This window comes from Clupea harengus, unplaced genomic scaffold (genome assembly GCF_900700415.2).
Source record: "Clupea harengus unplaced genomic scaffold, Ch_v2.0.2, whole genome shotgun sequence".
Taxonomy (NCBI): Eukaryota; Metazoa; Chordata; class Actinopteri; order Clupeiformes; family Clupeidae; genus Clupea; species Clupea harengus.
In genome coordinates, this window is record NW_024879603.1 from 32,171 (window position 1) to 55,097 (window position 22,927).

The following is a 22,927-nucleotide window of genomic DNA, read 5'->3' on the forward strand; positions in this document are numbered from 1 at the left end:
AAGATGTAAGCAGGGATATCAGATGTTCTTCCTTCCCCTTGTGTTTTGAGTTATTGCCCCCTTGATGCTTTCAATTTTGTCCTTCTAAAACATTGTAATCTGGTAATACACCGCAAGGGGGCACTCTTGCCCTTCTGGTACAGTTCCGCAACCCCGTTGTTATGCTGGTTCACATCTACAAATAATAACTAGGACATATATGACTACAACATCCATATATGTTACCAATTTGAATGTACAATATAATTAAAGTGCCAACAAAATTACCATGGGAATGAGAAGAAGAATTCATATAACACTGTCTATAAATGCCTGTCTGTCATTTATGTTAATCTGAAATGTAAACATGAACTGGCTGGCAACATGGTAAACATGGCAAAAGAAACACATACGTGAATGATAGAGAATGATATGATGTAAAATCTCTCTCTCTCTCTCTCTTTTTCTGACATTTGAAAACATTGCACTGCTGATTGACACTTCAAATGCAACACACTGGTTGCACACATGTTGATTGTTTGTTGTTTTCGGGTTTATACGGGCTTACTAAGGCCCTGCAATGCAATAAAACATATTTCAGGGCTTATAAGCAAATGCAATAAAACGCCTGATCCAAAAACAAGATGTAAAATTATCAAACACTACATGTAGGCTTACAACTCTAAAGACGTAACCAGCTGACCACCAAAAAAAATCAAAGATTCATAAAATCCCAGTTTTGATACTAAACCAACTAACAGGCTATAGAAGCAATACGTTTTCAATTCTTGTCAATTAAACTTCTATGACTAAACTACGGACTTGGAATACCCCCTCGATTGCTCCACCGAATTTGTCAGCATGTACCTGTCGTAACTATAAGGAGCTTGTAAACAAGACGAATTGTCTGTTTTCATAACATGATTAGGTGTACGTCGCCCCCCTTGAGGACAGTAATCTTGTCCATTTACACAAAGTTAACACCACGGGAGAGGGTGGGGCGATTGTTTGGAGGGTACGCATGCGCACTAACGAGAACCAATCTTTCGCAGGTAAAGCGTTAGTATCGGAGATTGGTCGATTGTCTCGAGTTTCAGCTATGGTTTCAGCAAGTGTATCGCCTGGCCCCTGCCGTCCAGTAAAGAAATAGACGTTAGGTAAAGCTCTCTGTCAAGCTTCCTCAGTTTGTATCTGAAGTTTTCTACCCAGATTGATTTGAATTTTGTGTTTGTCGCATGGAGTGTTAGTCAAGTGGATACATTTTAAAGTCTGACGTTAGCCACTCATGCTAGTTAGCTACACGAAGAGTTTGTAGTATCGTTAGCTTACAAGCTAGCCTGCTACCTGTGTTTCCGTTTATGGGCTTCCAGCAGTCTAGCTAAGGAGTAACTTCAGTGGAGGGTGAGTAGAAAAGTCATGATTAAATAAATTGTGTTTGTGGTGTTAAATGCTTTTTTGTTTGGTTTTCTTTGAATTACTTAATTTGCTAATCAGCTAGCAACCTGTTGCATGTTTCAACAAGTTTGGCATTAGCGATGCTAACAATGTATTCGTTGTCATAGGTCTAAAGTAGCTAGCCACCTGTCAACTGTAACTGTCAAGTATTTCCGACCTGTGAACTTTTTGGTAAATGCTCATTCTGTTATCTAGAATCGGAGGAAAATCTCAATAAACTCTTGAAAGTTAGATAGGCAACTTACACTCTTAACGGTAGCCTGTAACTGGGGTCTGCAAAGATGATATGATAGTCAGATGATTTGGAAACAATGAAATGTATCATCAGGAAGTAGAATGGCGATTAGCACAGCAAAGTTACATCAGTGACTAATTGATACAGTTTTATGTAAAAGCCTTATGTAGCGAGAGCGTAACGTTATGTTCAGGTTGGTGAGATACAAAGTGAGTATTGCCAACTTTGCATGTCAACTCGTCCCCGTTTTATGGACCACCGCCCGGTACCCCTCCGCTTTGATCAGGGAGATCCTGTCAAATGAAGATTATCCTTCAGTGTCTGAAGTGTATTAGTTAAAACATTATCGTAAAAGTGGTTGTCCGCAGGATGTCTTTGTTGTTCTGTTATCTCACTATTGCAGACGCAGAAAATAAGTGTTGCTTTTTTAACAGGCATCCATACTGTGACTTAAAGTGTCATTGAGCCATGGACTTAGTTTATGTATTGTGACAAAATAAAATGTTGCATTAAGGCACATTTAGTATTTAGACATAACATTTAGACACTACTGTTATATCATGTGATTTGTGAGATCATATAAATTATTTTATATCTGTATAGCTGAAGCTGTGGGCCAGTCATAGAGTCGTGCCTTTACCCTCCTCCATGCATTCTCCAGCATTCCTGGCCAGCAAGTCCAAACGTGCTCACCTTACGCGGAGATCTGATGGAATGAACTTCCTCAGGCTCTGTATTCATATTACACCAGCAACACACACAGTCTTTGAAGGAGGTCTCACAGCCAATGCATATTGATTTGTATGTTGATATGCATGCATAGGTTTGTGGCCTTCACGGTAACCAGTGATTGTGAGACTTTAAGTTTAAAGTAGTGTTTTGTCAAAACCCTATTCTCTCAGGTACATGGAAGTTGTGAATGTCAGGGAGTCAAACATTGTATTACTTTCCCACTATTGTTGCTTTTGTTGTTGATTTTGCCTGTTGCTGTTAGTTAATCCATTCCAGTCAGTTGATATGTGTGTATTGTTGTAAGTGTCAATGTAAAAGGGAGATCATTAACCAAATGTCTGTCTAAACTGGACATCAGTTGTGGAAGGGCTTTGCTCTTGACCTGGGAAAACTGATAAGGGAGCCAGTGGATTTGACCTTGTACTATTTGTCAACATCAGTGACGTTTTTTAAAAGTGAGGCCCACACAATGAGTGCTTGTTTTGACCAGGTCACCCCCTCCTGTGGGATACCCCTTCCATTGAATTCATACTGCCCCCCCTAATGAGCTGGGGTTAGGGGGGGATGGTGACCGTAATATGCTGGGGGACACCTCTCATCTCTACGCATTGTCAGTGATTGAGTGCAGTTCGTTTCCATGCAATAGAAAGACTGAAAATAACCCTTGGGCAAAAGCCAGTGCAACTCTGTCAAAGTGTAATCAGCCACTCAGCTCTCCTCTACTAAGGTCACACTACACTCTACTTATCTTTCTCGCTCCCTCTCTTTTTTTACCTTGATCTCTCCCTCTCTCTCTCTCTCGCTCTCTCTCTCTCTCTCTCTCTCTCTCTCATTCCCCCTCTCTCTCCATCTATCTGTCTATCTATCTGTCTCTCCCCCTCTCATTGTTTTCTCTCCCTCTAATCTTTTCTCTTTTTCCCACCCCCATTCTCTCTCTCTATCTCTCTCTTGTTTCCCGTTCCCCCTCTCCTTGAATCACATAGTAGTTCTGCTCTCAGACCAAACAGGAACTGATACAGAGCACAGCGATTCTGTAATGGACACCAGTAGGCTGTAGACTGAGAGAGCTGTGCTTTCCTCTGAGCAAATGCTCCCTGAGAAAAGATCCAGAAGAACAAGAGAAGGAAAAAAAAGACACTAATCAGGTAAAAAAACAGTTTGGCCTCAGCTGGCACTTGTAGATTGGTATTACTGCGATCAAAAAGTATGTTTTTCTTTTGGAAGGTTCCTAACTTGAGTGGAATGCCCTGGAAGTATATAAGTGGCAGCCATGATAACAGCTGGTGTCGTTTTCTAAATGTTAAAGACAGGTGCTTCAATGCTTCCTTTCTTGAGCCCTTTAGCATAGGGTATACTGAACCATCCTTTACGAAAGGAAAGGAGATAATGCTGTCCCACAAGTCTGACAGCACATTTTAAGTGGCCGTTCAGGAAAACAAACGATCAACGTGATCCACCTCAATAACATCCGCCGTTGCATAAATACGTAACCTAGTGTAGGCGGATTCTCTTAGCACCGCAGTTGTCCTTATGAATTCTTCTTCACATCTTTTCTTGACCTCATAACGTTTTCCTTGAGGTCAAGGCGATGTGGTTAGGAAAGCACATAGATCGTAATTGTTTTGACTATTCGACGCAGCCTTCGAGATTTGCTATCTGGTTTGGTAGGTTCTGGAATTTATGGTGCATTTATATGGGTGTTAATTGCAGGGATTTTTGGTGTGCTATGTACTTTCACCACACTGAGCTGTGGACAGATCATTTTTCAGAAACCTGTCGTTCAGGTTCTGATGTTTTCTATGAAAGGTGTGTAGGACATTTGGTCGCGGTGTGTGTAAGTGTTTTGGTCATTACTTTGTGCCTTACAATTGGCAAGCCTTCAATGTGAGGAGCTGAGTTGCAGTAGTATGGTAATATGCTCATACGTTACATAATGGCAGCCAGCAGCACCTCTCTCTGCCCCTCACTGGCTCGTTCAGGGTACACATGACCGCTCGAGTTGAGTGTTTTTAAAGTGTGCCAGGCTGGGAGCAGGCACTGGGAGGTAGGCTGTATCTGCTGGCCTGCTGCTGTCCAGTTGATTCTGACTGCACTGCCTGTCCGGGCAAGATCGAGCCTACTCTACACTTAGTGCCTCAAGGGGCTCCGGCTCCACTGCACTGCACTGCGCTTTTGGCAGAGCACTGGACCTGTCCGGAAGAGACTCGGGAAACTGTCCATACTATTCACTGAGGTTCAGGTTCTTTCGGAGGAGCTTAGTATTCCACACAGAGATATTTTCTGGTATGTATGATCATTGCAATTTCCTTTCGAATGGGGTTCAGGAACTTGTTGTCGGCTAAAGAGTCCTAAAGAAATTATGAGTTTCCATTAGGGTGGGAATCTTGTTGTTCCTCCCATCTCTAGCTGGTAGGCATGGTCAATGCATTTGATGGAGTCTATTTCATTGTAAGACTTGCATTCAACCTGTTCCCCTCTGATAGTTCCTGGACCAAGCACTACCTGTGGAGTTGGAACTGAACCAGGATGAAATGATCTGCTGAGCCATATTTGGCCTGGATACCCTAATGTGGAACTGATCGTAAAGCTCTGAGTTCTGGAAATAGTTCCCTGTGTTGATAAAGGCCCTTAAAAGTGCAGCTTAGTGATTTTTCTGTTTACCCTGAGGATGGGTAAATGTCAGCACCCCTACGTCTGTGTCTGTGTCTGTGTCTGTGTCTGTGCTCCGGTTCCTGGCTCGGAGTATGCAGACATCTGAGCGGCACCGGCCCTGGGCAGGAAAGCAGCTTCTGAACCATTCTTCTCTTCCTCCTCTTCTCTTCCTCCTCAATCCTCTCCTACTCCTCTCCTCCTCCTCTCCTATGCTGAATAATTTGGATTTGTGCCGCCGTGTCTGTGCGACTCTAAACCTCCCTTACAAGGCACCGGCCTCGCTGCAAAAGGCTTGCGCTGTATCGGCGAAAGCACACACACACACACACACACACACACACCAACCATTGCCAAAAGCACCGTTGGACACACCTTTGGGGTGCTTTTTTGAGTGGCACTTCCAAGAAAACTTTATGGATTTCCAGGCAAGCCTCTGGCTGTCTATTGATTAATGCAGCTGAGGGTTTAGACTTGGAGCTGTTCAGAGAGTGCCTGCTGGTTATGGTTAATGTTGTAGCATATAGGGTTTTGTTGTCCAGAAAAATATAAAGACGTGCAATAAAATGCCTAAAGACAATGAAGACCATTGTTAAATGCTTTCAGAGTTGTTTTTTTATATAACTTAGTCTACCAACATTTTAGTTTTGGACTGTAAAAACTACATTTAAGGGCATGCTTCAGACCTGCTGCTGTTACAAAGTACTGGGCTGCATTTTTTTCCCCCTTGTTCTTTTTCCTCCCTGAGGTCGTTTGATGTTTGTTCACCTCTGTGAGTAACTAGGCCAGGAGGGTATTCCAAGTACGCTACATGGTTTAGTATCAAACCTTATGTGGTAAACCTCCTAAAAGAAGAGCCCTACGACTTTGTTTTGCTAGAAGAATGAAGCCTTAGGGCTCTTCTATTAGGAGGTTTACCACTTACTGAGTGGTAACTCAGCCAGTTTTGTCATTAAACCACTAGAATCCCCCCCAGGTGTCTGAACTTGCCCTCTGGGTCTGGGCCGTCTCCAAGCCCTCTCCCCCCCCCGCCTCTGTTCCAGCTGCTGTGCCTCTGTGTGTTTGCCTATGTGGCTGTGTGTACACACAACCCCATGCACTCTAAAGTGGTCCGACTGGTTCAGGCAGCCCAGGATTATTGCTGTGACCTGACGTTTTAAAGACTTTCATTCCATATTCTTATATGGGGTGAATTGCTTTTGTCTAACATTGGTCTGGTATTTGTGAGGAGAGATTAGCTGCAAACAAACCCAGGGCTCAATTCACCTTGTGTATGATGATGATTTACCTGTTTTGAGAGCTTTGTACGTGTCTCCCTGTTATTTGGGCTCATTCTCCATAATTAGGGTTACTTAATTATGTTACTTTTGACTACAGCAATGGCCTCTAGACGTCCAGCACCTCAAGTATTTTCTCTCCTTTTGAAAATCCCATATGTGACAACATCTCATAGGGTGTCTCAATACAAGATGTGGTGTGGTGTCAAAACATTAATGATTAAGGAAGTACTGATGACGTAGGAAGGACTGTACTTTCAAGGGAGGTTTAGGAATGTAGCTTATTGTGTCTTCTTTCTTCTTCCAGTAAAAGGTCCAGTCAGGAGAGAGTCTGAACATTTGAGAAACCAAGGCTACTGTGGTCAGCTCTCAGAACCCCTGCAGTTACACAACCCCAATCTGATGATTCCTGGATAAGCGAATAATTCATGTAAGTGAGGTTTATGCAATGTCAAGTAGGGTAGATCTCAAAGTGTCATGTTCGAGTGACCACACTGTTAGTGCAAGTTAGGCATGTTGCTCTTGGCAGACAGACAAATCCAATCCAAAGTATTTTGGCTTGTCTCGTCTTGTACTGTAGGAAAGTGTCGGGTAATGATGTGTTGACCATACACTGCCGTGCATCAGGGCCTCCGTGTCCCTTTCCATAACATAAAGGACATTCCCAACCTTGAGCTCTGGCATACGCCCTCAGCATGTAACGGCTGGAGCGCGTGATGGCAGCGTTTGTTTTGTTGCTCCACACTTTGAACAGAAACATTCCAAAGTGCAGGCCGATACCACACCAACCTCTCCCTTCACTTCCCGCTTTGAGGCACGCCCACCGCCGTACGCCAATGCGAGCCTCGTCTGGGTCGTCATGGCAACGGATTGACTCACCAATGGACTCCCAGCCCAAGCTGCACAGATTAAAACAGCCCAGCCTTGATCCCTCTTAGGGTCGGGTGTGAGCGAGCGAGTGAGCGAGCGCATGCCCCCACTCCAGCTAACCCAGCTCAAAGTGCGCCACGGGGCCCGTTTGGATGCCTTGCAAAGCTGGCTTGAGCCGTGATTAGCGTCGCCACGGCAGGTAACTGACACTAGTGGCTCATTGAAGAAGAAATCTCTCTATTCAATCTCTCGGTGGAACACAGAGGTGTGATGTAAGTTGATGGAGTGGTCCAAATTTGAGGTCGGGGATTATCCAGCAGGAGCGAGGGTCTCGCTTCTTAAACCTGGTGTACACTGTGTGATTTTGGGCTGTCCCAGATAAAACATTACCAATGTGAAAGAAATGTGGCGATATCTTTGGTCGGTTCTCCAAAACTCTGGTCTACGTTGCACTGTGAGAAGATTGCCATTGTCCCGGTCTTGCGACAAAACTGAGATTGTGCCTTTCCATTTTTCTAAGGGTTTCGCTCTCTCTCGTCGCCTCTTTACTATTTGCCTATTTATTTGCATTCTCACTTCCTTTCATAGTGTTCACATCGATGTCTTGCCCGTAGTCCACGCACAGGGTCTGAAACTCACACAAACCGGGGTGGAGCCATGCTGTGACACAATCACAAGTGTGGTGTGATGCAACTCTAGGGTCAATTCCAACTCTGATCCCGGCATCCAGTCTTTCTCGGCCTCTGCAGTGTTTACGTTCAGTCACTCCCTCCACTCCACTCCAGCCCTGTTCCACTCTCTTCCAAGCCACACTCAGGCCAGCCAAAAGCCTCCAGACGGAGAGTAATTAGTTTATAGCCGTTCAAATGCTGGCAGATGTTTATGTAATGCTCGCCTCAGTTTAATATGGACTCGGACTTGGAACAACCCTCTGAGCACCTCAGGCAGACTGTGTGTGTGTGTGTGTGTCTGTGAGGTAACACAGCTTGTCGCTGGCTTGAGCACCAACCTTGTCTCCGGGCTAATTATTGCTCTGTTTAACTGTGTTTAACTCACCCGATCTCCCCTCCTCCCTGCCCACATCCTTGGGTAAGCAGTGTCAAACATTGGCCTGAGGACTGTTGCATTGATTGACCTGAGGAAATGGAGACTGCCTGTGGTTTGCGAATGGATAACAGAGAGGGTTTAGTGCCTGTAGAGGGTGAGGGACAGAGATTGCCTCTGAGCTTGTTAAAGTAGCAGTAAGGAGTTTTGGGCTAAAACTAGTGAGCTAACTACCTACAAAGCATGCAGAACCCTTGTAAACAAGTTAACTACCTAAGAACCATACACACATCACCAACATCCCAGTTGGCACTGCTAAAAGCTGGCTAACATGCTAACTCTTTTTTTTTTTTCATGGGCTGTTGGCTGTGGGTTCGACAATGTGTTTTTGTCTATCGTTCATGTGACCAAATACTATCAAAATGAATTTGAAGATGATACCAAAAGTAGTTGGCTATAAAATCATCCCTCAAAATTTGGCAAATTGCTGCATAGTGTTGATGTAGCTCTAAATGAACTGAACTGAACTGAGACTCTTGGAACACTCTCTCCCGAGCAGTCATGTGACTAGCAAGCCACCGAGTGGCGTTTGAATCTGCTGATGAAGACAGTACTGCTGTCCGTGGTTCTGCTGGCCGTGGTTCTGCTGGCCGTGGCACTGCTGGCCGTGGTACTGCACACGCGCAGGCAAGCGAGTCTTAACACTCTTCTCTGCTCTCTGCAGGAACCTCTGGCCACTGCGGTTTGGACTCTGGGATGGAAAACCGAGGTAAGCGCCGCACGCGTCCTGCACGTAAGTCTCACTTAATGCCTCCATTAATGCTCATTAAGATGTGTTCATTGAAACGCAGCCAGTGTCCTAACAAGCTCCGGAAGTGTACGCACCTCAAGTGCTCTAGTTCACTACACAAATCACTCCTGTGGGATAACAGAATATGCTACATCCCTCCAAATACACACACATACACAAATACACACACTCCCACAACCATACACATGCACACAAATAAACAAACATACATGTGCACACACACACACACACACAAAAACAAACAAACACTGACACGGATGTGTACACACATACATGGCTGTGCACTCACACATATACACACACATACACACACACACACAAATGACTTTGTCTGGAATGGCCTTGACTTTGCTTGATTTCCACCGATTGATATGATGATTTTTCTGTTGCCTCACCTTTGGCAACTAGACCGTTGTGCTCAGAGTGTGGCTGTGTAAATCAGCGGGCGACGGTAAATCAACTTCAACTTCACTTCAAAAGCGTTGCTGGGTTTCAGTTGTGTGATTCATGGCCGTGTGTTGACTCAGTGGGTTATCTGATTGTGCTTTGCCCTGTCGGAAGAGCACAACCGCTCACACCTCGAGGAGTCCTTTTCTCGAAAGGACCTACGTGTCCGGACAGCACAGCGTGTCCGGTTTCGCTCAGCATGGATGGTATTTCTTCTGAAGAGGAGAGCCTTTCAGGTACTCACGTGCTTGTTTGTCTCCTGGGTGATAGGGAATAGGGCCCATTGGAATATTGAGTTTTTTTGAGAGTTTTGTTTGTAGTTTTGGCAACTTCCTTGTTGTGGAAAAACCCAACGGAAGTACTCAGGGCAGTGGATTGAAAATGGGACAGGGGTCCCTGGTTTGGTGAGTCCTGATCGACATTTGCTGCTTCGTTTTCTGAAAAGAAAAGAAAAGAAAAAAGTCTTAGAGGATGCATTGATTACTTAAGTTTTATTGTTGGACAACAGCGGTTGGTTTGTTTAGTCACTCTATCATTTGAAAGTGTGCTGTGAATTAGACCACCCTTAGTAATTACATGTCTGTCCGCACTTTAATGGAGATGGAGAATGAAGTATTGGGAGTTCTGTTGAGGGAAATCTCATGAGCGTAATAAACTGCTCCTGAAGAGTTGGACTGTCTTCTTTGCCTTTGTAGTGGAGCAATGAAACTCATTATCAGTGACACACCACTAGGTGTGTGTGTGTGTGTGTGTGTGTGTGTGTGTGTGTGTGACTGCACACAGCTATAGAGGCTCCGTTGTGAGTTGAAGTTGGTTCCCTGGCCTGATTGTTGTTTTAATTGGCTTGAATACGCTTACACAAATATCTCCACACTCTTATACACTTAAACACACACAATTACACACACACTTACACATACACACACACACACACACACAGAGAGCAGCATCATGGTTTGTCAGGAAATGGAGAGCAGAGGGGATTAAAAGGTGAGCTCCTTTCATCCCTGGCTGGCCCAGTGTTCTTGCCCTGATAAAAATAACCTGTCTCTCTCTCCAACAACACCTCCACCGCCGCCTCCACCTTCACCAGCCCTTACTTCTCACCCCAGATAGGGTTATCGCAAGCAGGGCTCAACTCCTTTCTGCCCCACGGGGGGTGGCATTAGGTGCGGTAGCTAAACTTGTGTTGATAGTTTTTAGTGCTGACCTCACAAAATAAAAGTTCTCAAAACAACAAGAAAAAAAAGCATTTAAATATACCCTTGCACTTCTGCTGATGCGAGCGGGTTAATAGGTATGCTGTATGCCTACTAATCTGCTGACATGCACAGAAGTGCAGTGGCATATGAAAATGTTTTTGAGTCGTGCACTTAAAGTGTCAAAGTGAGATGACCCAGCAACTTCTGCAGAGTTTGGGAGGGGGGGGGGGGGGGGACAGGAGGCTCTGGGTGCCATGGTGTATTTGATGGTTGTTTCCAGGGAGGTGGGCCAGGCCAGCGAGGAACAACTTCCTTTCGGGTCGGTTTTGAGATGAATATATCCCACACATCAAACAGAATGGAAGACAAGCTCCTGCATGCCAGAGATTCCACACGCTGACAGGCTGACTGACAGGCTGTACCTATGGGAGGCCCACAGAGGGCGCTGCAGTCAGTAGGACAGCGGGGAATGAATTGCATGAATCTGTTTGGTGTCAGCGCACAACAGCAACTTCTTTTGCTTGTGCTCCAGTTTGCAGTTTGCAGTTACACTCTCTCGCCCGGCAACAGAGGCACCCAAGGGCTCGTCTAACAATAATGATGAAGATTATGACTACGATGAGCAAAATGATTAGTACATGATTATTTCCCCATTACTTGCTCGTTCAAAGGCCGTTTGAAAGAGATTGTGGTTTTAATTGGCTTGAATACTCGGCAGAATGTGAAACTAATCGAACTTAATGTAGTTTCAAAACTTGCTCTATTTAAATATTGAGTAGTCGAAATGAGGGCACAGTTGTGTAAACTGTTTTATAGAGAAAGAGAGAAGTGTGTGTGTGTGTGTGTGTGTTTGTGCGCACGCCTGCATAACCACTATCAGACTTAAAACGAAGGCCTGTTGCTTATGCCTATCTTTTTTTTTTTTTTTTTTTTTTTAAGTCACAGGAAGAAAGAACTTCCTGCGGAGGAGGTGATGTTTTCACTTGCTGTTCTTTCCCTCGGTAGATAATGGCTTCATGCTACTAGACTCCCATAGTTCTCCCATTGAGTCAGATGTTTAGAGTTTTCACGCACAGCTGTGTCATTCTCCAGCTCTCATTATACCGTGTCCACTCCTGACTTGTTACTCACCGATCTCTCCCTTACTCTGTAGTTGAAGCTGTCTGTTTGAAGTTGTCCTATTTTATTTAGATTTTTTGCTTGTTTTTTTGTGCTCTGCTGTATTGCTTGGCATGGTTTTGCTTCCGTTCGATAAGAAGGAGAAGCCTGATTTGGGAGCAGGGCTGGCGAGAGCAGCTTGGTCCAATTAGACAGTGTGTTTATTGAAGTCACAACAGAGGAACTAATTAGTGAGTCATCATATGCTGTGAGTCATTACGCAATGCAAACTCAGTCCTGAACTCCCATTTTAGTTTCAAGATCTAAAATAGATTTCCTCGAAGATTTCCTCAGGCGGGACAAAAAATGACTTTATTTCAGAATGGGTCGGGTTCATCTCAGCCAGTGCCTAGAGCGTGGGTTGAGGGCGCTTAACCAATCAATAACTGTGGAAAAGTAGCTTAAGTTTGTAAGATCATTTTTGTCTAATATGACCCCAAATTAATGTTCAAGAATATTTGAGACCCCATCAGAGAATAACTCACCTTTTTAAACCTTTCGGTTTAATTATTTAAGTTGATTGAGGCCTATTCTATAATCATATTTTTGGTATTATTATTACTATTGGTGTTGTTGTTGTTATTATCACTTATTATTAGGAATAATTCTATTGCTGCCTTTTTTTTGTTTTTATTGTATCTGTTTTGTAATGCCTTTTTAAAGTTTTATAAGTGGCTATGAACAACGTGTCTACTAAATACTATAACCATAGAAATATTGAGAGGTCTCATGCTGTAGCCTCATAGAGAGCTTTTTAGAGCTCTCTTGGAGACACTTGGAGATCATAACATTCAGGCTTCTTGCTGGGTAGCGAGAAGCTTGTGTAGACCTGTACAAATCCGTCAGACATTTCTGTCTGAAAAGCATTAAAAGTGTGTCATACATTTATTCAGGTTTTATTAGACTCTACTATTATCAAATACTAGAAATAACACAAGCAGAGGTCCATCTGAAGGAAGATCAGTCTCACATACAGACTTGATATTGGCCTAGACAGGCATACAACAGGTGATGGGGGCTCTGTTGTAGAGTCAGATTGTTATAGGTGACCACATGATGTTTGGCCTGACGCTCTGATTTCTTGACACTGTGTTTGTTGTCATTGAAGACACGTCGTGTTTTAGGTACAGTCATATCCAGTTTTCATGAGCCCCTTTCTTGATCAATTTAAAAGGCATGAAATGGCTTTTTCAGCTTGATTTATAACAAAATTCCTACTGTTGAAGTTGATTTCAGTGCAAATGTTGTGGCCAACAGTAAGCTCTGAAAACACTCTGAAGGACACTTCAAGCCCATTTACTATTGTTGGATCACATCAGTGTGTTTTTGGCTTGGAGTGTGAAAAAGACCAAGAGAGATTTGGCATCTGGAGATGGTGTGTGTGTGTGTGTGTGTGTGTGTGTGTGTGTGTGTGTGTGTGTCCGTGAAAAAGACACTCTCTCTGAACTGATGAACAACAAACACCAAACCGTGTGGTGTGAGCCATGTGTCAGCCGTCGCCTAGGTAACACACAGTCTCCATCTGGCACGACGGCGGAGGAGGCATTCCGACGGACGGCTGCCTTTCAGGAGGAGCCGGGAATCCCACTGGGATCAAGGAGGGAAAACAAATGGAGCTAAACACTGGCAAATCCCCGAGGAAAATCTGCCTCGGGTCGGCCGGGCCCCGAGAAGAACAAGAGAGGCCGCGTCTATGAGGAACCCTTCTTGCTCAGCCATCAGAACGGCGCACCAGCAGCGCCAAGATGGGGGATCAGTTTCAGGGTAGCGTAGTCCCGGAGAAAAAGGATTTCTCATGGTTGTCAGTTGAAGAACCTTTTAAATGTTCTTAAATGATCAAAGGTTCTTTATGGAGACCATTTGTATCCATTTCAAGACAGCACTTTTTATAAACGCTTTGGTTTTTTTTTTATAAAGAAAAGCTTAAGCTGAATGGTTGTAGATGGCACAATTTTTTTGTGTGTGTTTCAACTAATTCCTGATAACCTGTAGGGCATCAGAATCTGTTTGATGGTTTGGATGGTACTGTCATCTAGCGATGTAATGTATATGTAGTCTACATGTTTATTGGAATGAACTGATGGTCATAAAATGTCCTTTGCACTTGGCCAGAACTTGGCGGAGGTCTCTCGAGCCGAGTGAGTACGTGTTGTGCGATCTTAACAGGCAACGACCAAAACAATCTGAAAAACACACGATGCTCTACCTCCTTGAGAGGTTCTCAGTTTGTGAAGCACCATGTGTGTTCAGTGATGCTATTGTGCTTAGTAGTCGTTTAGCGTGATCCCATTTCAACTCCAGGAATGAGCAGTTAGAAGGGGAGGTTTATCTGAGAGACTTACTGACTCTTTCTGACGTCTGCAGTTTAATGAGGCCCATCTCACCTCCAGTCTGGATTACATCTCCTGACACATGGGGTGGAGTCAGCGCTATCTCCCATTCCTCTTCAAGGAATGTGTGTGTGTGTGTGTGTGTGTGTGTGTGTGTGTGTGTGTGTCTTTGTGTGTCTTTGTGTGTTCTGTTTCTGGACATAGAGCACTAGCCCTGACTGGAACAAGACACACTCAGACACTGCACAAGCACAAACGCACGCACACACACACACACACACACTCTCTCTCCCCTGTCTCCCCTCTATACCCTCCCATACACGCTGATTACATTTAACACTGCACTCCCTCTTACACACACACACACACACACACACACACACACAAAACCACACTCCCTCCCTCCTATCTCCCCTCTATACCCTTCCACACACACTGATTACATTTACCACAGCGCTCCCCCTTACACACACACACACACACACACACACACAGAGACAACCCCTTCTCACACCGTCTCTAACTCTGTCTTTGTGTATTTCTGTATCTGTCGTGCCTTCTTTCTGTCTTTGCCTTGCCCTAACTGTCTCATACACACAAGCACAGCAATCTCTCATAGAGCAGCATCTATCTATCTATCTATCTGTATCCATCTATCTGTTACTACACAAACACACACATTCACCAGCAGCACACACTGTCTCTTTCTATTCTGTTTGTGTGCTTCACTAGGCAACACCCCCAAAGGAAACACAAACTCATTGAGAAAAATATAATATTAGGCCGGCAGTAACTGGTGTAATAGGCCTGCTGGCGTAGCCTGTCACTGTGTTGTAGTCTGACATGGACCCCAAATGCCGCACTGATTATCACAACTTGTCGAATGACTATTAAAACCTTTTTGTTAATGGCGCCATTAGCTCGCTTCAGGCTGGCATCTCCATCAAAGGCTGTTCTCTGTGATTGAGCTGATTTTAGTTTAGCGATGTGTTATCCAGTTTGCGTTGTGCTTTGGATACACACAGCGCTGCTCTCTGCTCTGAGCTCCTTGTTTGGATCAGGAGGCTATCTGTCTCACCGTGATGTTGGGCTACCTAGGCCTACCTGTGAGGTTTTGTTTATTTATTATTATTATGTTTTATTCCTAACACTGTACCATCTTCTGGCTATATTTAGCAACTTGGTGTTATCTAGGTTAGCCTGCAGTTCAGCAAATTCAGGCTATAGCCACACTACAACATTTTCTAGGGTCGGGCACCAAAAGCCGTTCAGGACTGTTGCCTCAGAAGAGCAGACTTTTAATGCAGTGTGGTGTGGGGGTTGGAATAAAGAAGGCCTAAACCACATAAAACTGTGCTGTTGTGGTCTCATCCCTGGCTAAAATGAACCCCAGTAGATCTGCATTTGTTCATTTACTAAATTAAAGAGCAAGTTTAGTGGTTTTATAAAGGTACTCAGAAATGTTGTATACCTATCATTTTGCTTCTGGGGACAGACGTGGTGTACAGGGTTCTGGTCAGTTTGGCATGTTTCAGAGGGATCTTTCAGATACAGCCCCTCAGAATGGAAAAAAAGAACAACCCCTGATTGCTCATCCTGCTCAGTGCCTGTTCTGTCAGGAAGTGTGTACAGTAGCTCCCACAAGACTCAGTGGGGCATGAAATCACTCTGCTGCTGCTTGTTTACCCGCGCACATCCTGTCAGCCACCTGAAAGGTGTGTGTGTGTGTGTGTGTGTGTGTGTGTGTGTGTGTGTGTGTGTGTGTTTGTGGGGTGTATGTGTGTGTATATTTGTGTGTCTGTGACGTGTGTGTGTGTGTGCAAGTGTGTATATCTATGTTTAGGTGTCGTGGTTGGTTGTGATTGGATAGATGGGTTTCTATTTGGTGAAGGAGAAATATGTGGTTGTGTTTATTGTGTGTGACTTGTGTGTGCTCTCTGTTTGCTCTCTATGTGCTCCTCTGTGTGTTTCTTCTTTTTCATGTGGGCATGGTAGAACTCTTCAGAGGATACATGCTCTTTCCGGTGACACTCAGATGCCCTACAGACACACACACACACACACACACAGATACACACACACACACAGTCTCAAGCGGGCCTGTAGCAATTCTGCGATTGCATCACTGCACCAGCCAAGGCGCCGTCACACCACAATGCAGTGGTGTGGCTTGTGACAGTCACCCGGTTGCATTCGTGAGTGTAACGTGACACCTTTGTGATGTCACTTCCTGCTGCCTGAGCCGCCCAAGCTCCACCTCGGCCAGGCTCCGAGCCAGGGCTCTCAGGTTACTCATCCCTACACCCCACCCCCCCACCCCCTCCTTTCGTCTGTTCTTTCTCTATTTCTCTCTTTCTCTCTCTCTTTCTTTCTCTCTCGCTCTCTCTCTCCTTCTTTATGCGGGCGTCGTTCTAACAGCACCTGACGTCGAGATCTTTAAGGGGCCCGCTTCAGGACTTCCAGGGGCCCCTCTCTGACTTCTCTCCACTCCACTTCTCTAACATTAAGGGGTCTCAGGACCCCTGCCGCCACTGTCGCCTCCCGTGAACTTTGACCCTGAAAAATCTGCCCCAAGAGAATGATAGGCATTTGAGCTTGATGGCATGCCTTTGGCCGCGTACCTTATTTATGAAGTCAGAGTACCCTAGGAGGGAGGGACTTAACTAACAACTGATAGAGAGAGAGAGAGCGAGAGAGACAGGAAAGCGAGGGTGTGTGTGTGTGTGTGTGAGTGAGAAAGAAAGAAAGAAAGAGAGAGGGGGAGGACAAGTGGGAGAGAAACCAAAACACACTGTCGAGAGAGGAAGGGAGGGACTGGTCGGATCTCACGGGAGGGAAACCGACAGAGAGAGCAAGAGAGAAAGAGAGTGTTCCGTCTGCCGGAGGAGCAGCCAGAGTAGCTCACGAGTGAGTGAGCGAGGGAGAAATAAGGCGAGCCCAGCGGCGGCCTGACTGGGTCTTGGATTACAGGAGTGCATTAAGGGAATAACGCTTACGTTCCACCTCAGGAGAGAGCAAGAGAGAGAGAGAACGGCAGAGAGGGCAAGTCAGGAAGCCACTGTTTTGCCCTAACCTGCCCCCCACTCGGTGCCCTTCTCTGCCCTCCTCCCTGCCCGCTGCCCCGGCCCTGCCAGGGCTGCCGGCGGGGTACGGGGGCATCCCCGAGGGCAAAGGACTATGGGACACGCTACCAGTGCTGACACATTGGCAAGGCAACCACCAGTCATCAACCATGGTGAGTGCAGAGATGGCATAATTATATATATATAATATATATAGAGAGAGAGAGAGAGAGAGAGAGAGAGAGAGAGAGAGAGAGAGAGAGAGAGAGAGAGAGAGAGAGAGAGAGAGAGAGAGAGAGAGAGAGAGAGAGAGAGAGAGAGAGAGAGAGAGAGAGAGAGAGAGAGAGAGAGAGAGAGAGAGAGAGAGAGAGAGAGAGAGAGAGAGACTAGAGAGAGAGAGAGAGAGAGAGAGAGAGAGAGAGAGAGGAGAGAGAGAGAGAGAGAGAGAGAAAAGTGCTGTCTCATGTAAAGAGAGAAAGGAAAGCAGCTTGGAATGGTATAGTCGATTAGTTTGACTTGAAGTGAATTGAATGTAGAGTAGTTACAGTAGATGGGGTTATCAGTGAGGGTCATGGTGTTGAGACAGACTGGCTACCCTGCTTCAGACTAGAGATATGAGTGTCTTAGAAAGAGAGGGACATTTTAACTAAGATGGCAGGTGTTAGGATATGAATGGCAGTTTGGGTTTCCATAGTTGAATAGTGTTTTTTCTGTCTGTGGGTGTGTCTGTATGTATGTTTGTGTCTGTGTGTGTGGGGGGTGGTGGTGAGAAAGCTGGGCAGGTAGTGGTGATTGGAAAGTGTGGTACAGGGGTTGGTTGTACACAAGAGAGAGACTTTAGATAGAACCAAGCCAAGCGGGCAGGCATAGACGTGTGTGTGTGAGTGTGTGAGACCTGGTGTCGATGGAATGCGGTGATTGCGAAAGAAGTCTTCTTCATGCTGATATCTGTCCGTCTAGCCCCATCCTTCCCTCTTTCGTTCTCTCTTCGTCTTTTTTCTTTTCTTTCTCTCTCAAGCCCTCTGCTGGTTTCTTCAGCTGTGTGTAATGATTAGTGAAAAGCTGTGGGTTAAGGTTTGCGTTAGGGTGAGTTTGACTGTGCTGTGCCCTGTGCCCTGTGCTCAGATCCAGCACGTTAGGGTGTGACTTAGTGTCCTAAAGTGTCATTGCACTTCTGATGCCCAGTTCTTATCAGTGTAAAAGGCTCCTTAAGTGTCTGAACTCAATTAGCTGTCTTGTCAGGACATGTGTGACGAGTGTGTGTGTCAGTCTCTAACCGCAGTAAACCCTCAAACCTGTTAGTGTGGACACAGTTTTTTTTTTTCTCCTCTACATCGCTGTGTGTGTGTGTGTGTGTGTGTGTGTGTGTGTGAAACAGCCGCAGACCTGTTCTGTCATATGGGGAACATTGTGCAGATAAGACTGTAGGTTTCTTGCTCTGTATTTAATTACAGGTTAAGCCTTCCAAATGCCAGCGCTCACCTTGCCCTTCCTCTGTGACTGTGAGCTCTGCAGAGGGACTAAGTGCCAACTGGAGCAACAGGCTGTTTACTTGGAAAGGTCTTGAAATCGGGGATTTTACTCTATGTTACATGTTCCACCCTACAGGGATTAGACCTTCCTTACTCAGGGTGGACATTGAACTGCGTACATGGTTGTAGATTTAGTTGTGTGTGCATCACAATATTTATTTATTTCATGTTATGAGACCAGAAGATGGCTGAAGACCTCGTTCTTCTCCTACGTCACAGAAGTAGTCAGAGCTGAGAACAAAGTTACTGCGCCAAGATGGCTGTATCGTACTTGTATCGTAAAATGTAAATAATCGCACACACACACACACACACACACACACACACATTTACAAGCACCATAAACTAGTCCGTGAAGGGTTAGTGCTCTTTCCTGGTTGCTGACATCCAGTGTGTTGACTGAGTGCGTGTCACAGCGCTGCATAACTTTCACAGCCCCCTCCATATAGTGCACGATCACCGCAGATTGTGTCACAGCGCACTACATGGAGTTATGCAGCGCTATCACCGCAGATTGTGCAAGTCTCCTACCGCAGCACAGCAATGCAGGTTGCTGTCACATCCAAGTATGAAAGAATTTACACACCTCCTTGCTCTCGCCCCTTAAACCACACACACACACACACACACACACACACAAACCCTTGGGGAACAATGGCAGCATTGACTCCCTGCCATGATGTAGCCTGTTGTGGTTGTTACTGTGGCATTCAGTTTCAGATGGCATAAGAACTGAGTAGATCTATCTCTCCTCTCTCTCTCTCTCTCTTTTCTTTCTTTCTTTCTTTCTTTCTTTCTTTCTTTCCCTCCCCTCCTCCTCTCTCTGCCCCTTAAACTTTTTTTGGTCCTTTTTTCTGTCAGTCTTTCAGTTTTATCTCTGTGTTCTTGTCCCTGTTTGTCTGTCAGAGAGTAGTAGAGATAGCACTCACTCAGTCACTCACCTACTCACTCAGTCATCTTAATCTCGTTTGAGTGACTGAGTGCCATCTCTACTACCGTAATTTCCGGACTATAAGCCGCTACTTTTTTCCCACGCTTTGAACCTCGCGGCTTAAACAACGACGCGGCTAATTTATGGATTATGATACCTGTGACTGTATACGGTGGCTTTGTGTTTACGGTGGCTTTGTGGAGCTAGGATGCTAGCATGGATGCAGCCGCATGGATGCTTAGCTCCACGCGATTTCTCAGTATCTCAATAACTTAACTAATGTCAAAATAACCACAGTCTACCGGCGTAGACAGAACACAACTCAAAACAGTTTACAACAATACAAATCCAGTCTTTTCAAGTTCTTTAGCTCATTGGTTTCAAACTTAGCGTCTTTCTTCTATCTCACTGTCTTCAATCTTCAAACGTTCTAGCTTCTGATTGACTCTTGCAACTGTGCTCTCTTAAAGCAACAGTGCACTTATCGTAACTGGCTGCACCTGCGGCTTATAGACATGTGCGGCTTATTTATGTTAAAAATAATTATATTTAAAAAATTCAGTGGGTGAGGCTTATATTCAGGTGCGCTCAATAGTCCGGAAATTACGGTACTCTAAAGAGATTAGGGTGACTGAGTGAGTGTTGGCTATGCTACTCTAACGAGATTAGGATGACTGAGTGAGTGTTGGCTATGCTACTCTAACGAGATTAGGATGACTGAGTGAGTGTTGGCTATCTCTACTACTCTAATGAGATTAGGATGACTGAGTGACTGAGTGCTATCTCTACTACTCAGTCATCTTAAACTCTTTAGAGAAGTAGAGATAGCACTCAGTCACTCAGTCATCCTAATCTCTTTACAGTTAGCACAGATAGCCAACACTCACTCAGTTATCCTAATCTCTTTAGAGTAGCCAGTGTTGTGCATGAACGCGTTCAAAAGAACGCGTTCATTGAACACGTTCATTTTTATGAGAACGATGAACTGAACGCAACTTCATGACAAATAATGAATTTGAACGGTGAACACTTTCATATTATCTGAGGTCCAGCGCCACTGAGGTCTAGCTAAAACATTACGGAATGTTTTCCTTCTGCTGAGGAAAGACGCTGTCTAAATCGAATGCTTGTACCATGTCGTTGCTCAGTACCTGTTAAAAAGGCCATAGTAATTATTTTTTAAATTGCCCAGACAGACCATGTTTCGGTAAATGACCATATTTGGTAATTGCGTTGGTCATGTGACTCCACTTCTTACGGTGCAATGTTTTGATATCGCTTCATGGCATGTTTAGATGGAGTAGCAGTTAACTTCGGGCATATTTTCACATAATTGAACGTTGCACTTTGTTGAAGTTGTGTGCGTCCATGTATACGTGAGTTTGACTTTGTAGCCTACCTTGTCATTATGTGTTTGTTATAGTTTAGCTTTCTCATCATTGTTACGAGCACTGTCACTTAATTGATCTAGCATGATGCACTGTTCGTGAACTCGCTTAGCATAAGCTGCTAATGTACAAATACGAGTGTTACAGGGTTTACCTATGCTAACTTTTGAGCGGTCTTTCATTTAGTGTACATGCCCTTGTTGATCTGAGATTAAGCCAGTAGCATATCATTGCTGAAGAGCAAGTTATTATTATTAGTTCCCTGTATAATTCATTATTTTAATGGTACTACATACTAATACATTTTTTTTTTTTTTAAATGAACTGAACTATGAACTAGTTCAGAATTTAAATGGTGAACTATGAACGTGAACGATTCATGTTTACTTGTGTGAACTGAACTTTGAACTAGTTCATGAGAGGTGTGAACGTGCACAACACTGAGAGTAGCACATATAGCCAACACTCACTCAGTCATCCTAATTTCTTTACAGTTAGCACAGATAGCTAACACTCACTCAGTCATCCTAATTTCTTTACAGTTAGCACAGATAGCTAACACTCACTCAGTCATCCTAATCTCTTCAGAGTAGTAGAGATAGCCAACACTCACTCACTCACTCACCTACTCACTCAGTCATCCTAATATATTTAGAGTTAGCACAGATAGCTAACACTCACTCAGTCATCCTAATTTCTCAACACTTTTTTTTCAGCTTTGCACTTTTTTTTCAATCTCTTCATTGATCTTTTGCACTCTCTCTATATCTTCCTTTATATCTTCCTCTCTCTCTCCCCCTTCTCGTTGAGACAGAGCTCTGTGTGTGTGTGTGTGTGTGTGTACTCCTGCTGTACTCTGATACCTGGCTCTGGCAGCGTCACACTCCATTGTAACACGAGGTGCAGGTGCCGTGGCAACAAGCTGCCCCTCACCTCTCCGTCATCAAACCCCCCGCGCACACACACACACACACACACACACACACACACACACACACACACACACACACACACACACACACACACACACACACACACACCCCTTCACCACAGGCATCTGTGTGTGTGTGTGAGAGAATGTGTGTTTGTATAGATGCATTTCTTCATGTTCAGGTGTCTGGATATGTTTTGGATATGTTTCTATGTGCTTTTGCATTTTTCTTCTATGTATTTGTAATGTGTGTGTGTTTGTAATGTGTGTGTGTGTGCGCGCACGCTTGAATGAATCCCCTCCTTCAGCTGTTAGAGGTGAGCAATCTCCACATTCTCACGTCACATTATCATAATGGTACAGCCCGTCACACTCAGGTCAAGAGGCGTCGCGCAGTGTGTGTGTGTGTGAGTGAGTGTGTGTGATGGAATGTCATGTTTAGTGTGTGTGTGTGTGTTTGAATGGGTCATGTTGAGTTCTCTCCTACAACGCCTGGAGGTGAACAATCTTAACACTCCCCTGTCACATTACTGTCATGCCATGTGACACTCTGTCACCCTGAGGCCAAGGGGTCAAGGGGCGCCCAACTCACACCGTACCCCAAGGTCAGCAGGTCAGGACCGGCTGGGCTCATTAGCATCACTGGATGGGTCCTCACGCTCTCTTAATGCAGGCCTTTGATAGTGTAGCTGATGTCCAAAGTCAGACAGGACAGGGGTGTGTGAGTGTGTGTGAGTGTGTGTGTGTGTGTGTGTGTGTGAGAGAGAGAGGTGTTGAAACATCCGCCTGCCTATCTGCCATATATACCACAGGGGGCTAGAGTGGGCAAGGGGCTGTGTGTGGGGGTGTGTGGTTAGGGGTTGGATCTGAAAGTTTACTAGACTGAAAGTCTAT

General features: G+C 44.8%; 1 protein-coding gene across 8 annotated transcripts in view; it reads left to right on the top strand.

The window, feature by feature from the left end:
• The first annotated feature begins 1,006 nt into the window (after positions 1–1,006).
• The window catches only part of LOC105903619 (phosphatase and actin regulator 4A-like), a 41,360-nt gene continuing 19,439 nt past the window's right edge, over positions 1,007–22,927 (top strand). Inside the window, exons 1-3 of one of the 8 annotated variants that reach the window (XM_042704206.1) lie at positions 1,007–1,380; positions 6,635–6,757; positions 8,966–9,034. In XM_042704206.1, the coding sequence (XP_042560140.1) occupies positions 8,998–9,034 (37 nt within the window). In that variant the 5' untranslated portion in view covers positions 1,007–1,380; positions 6,635–6,757; positions 8,966–8,997. Of the gene's footprint in view, positions 1,381–3,487; positions 3,547–6,634; positions 6,758–8,965; positions 9,035–16,943; positions 17,425–22,927 lie in introns of those variants that run through there. The other 7 variants (XM_042704210.1, XM_042704208.1, XM_042704209.1 and 4 more) reach the window with 7 other exon arrangements.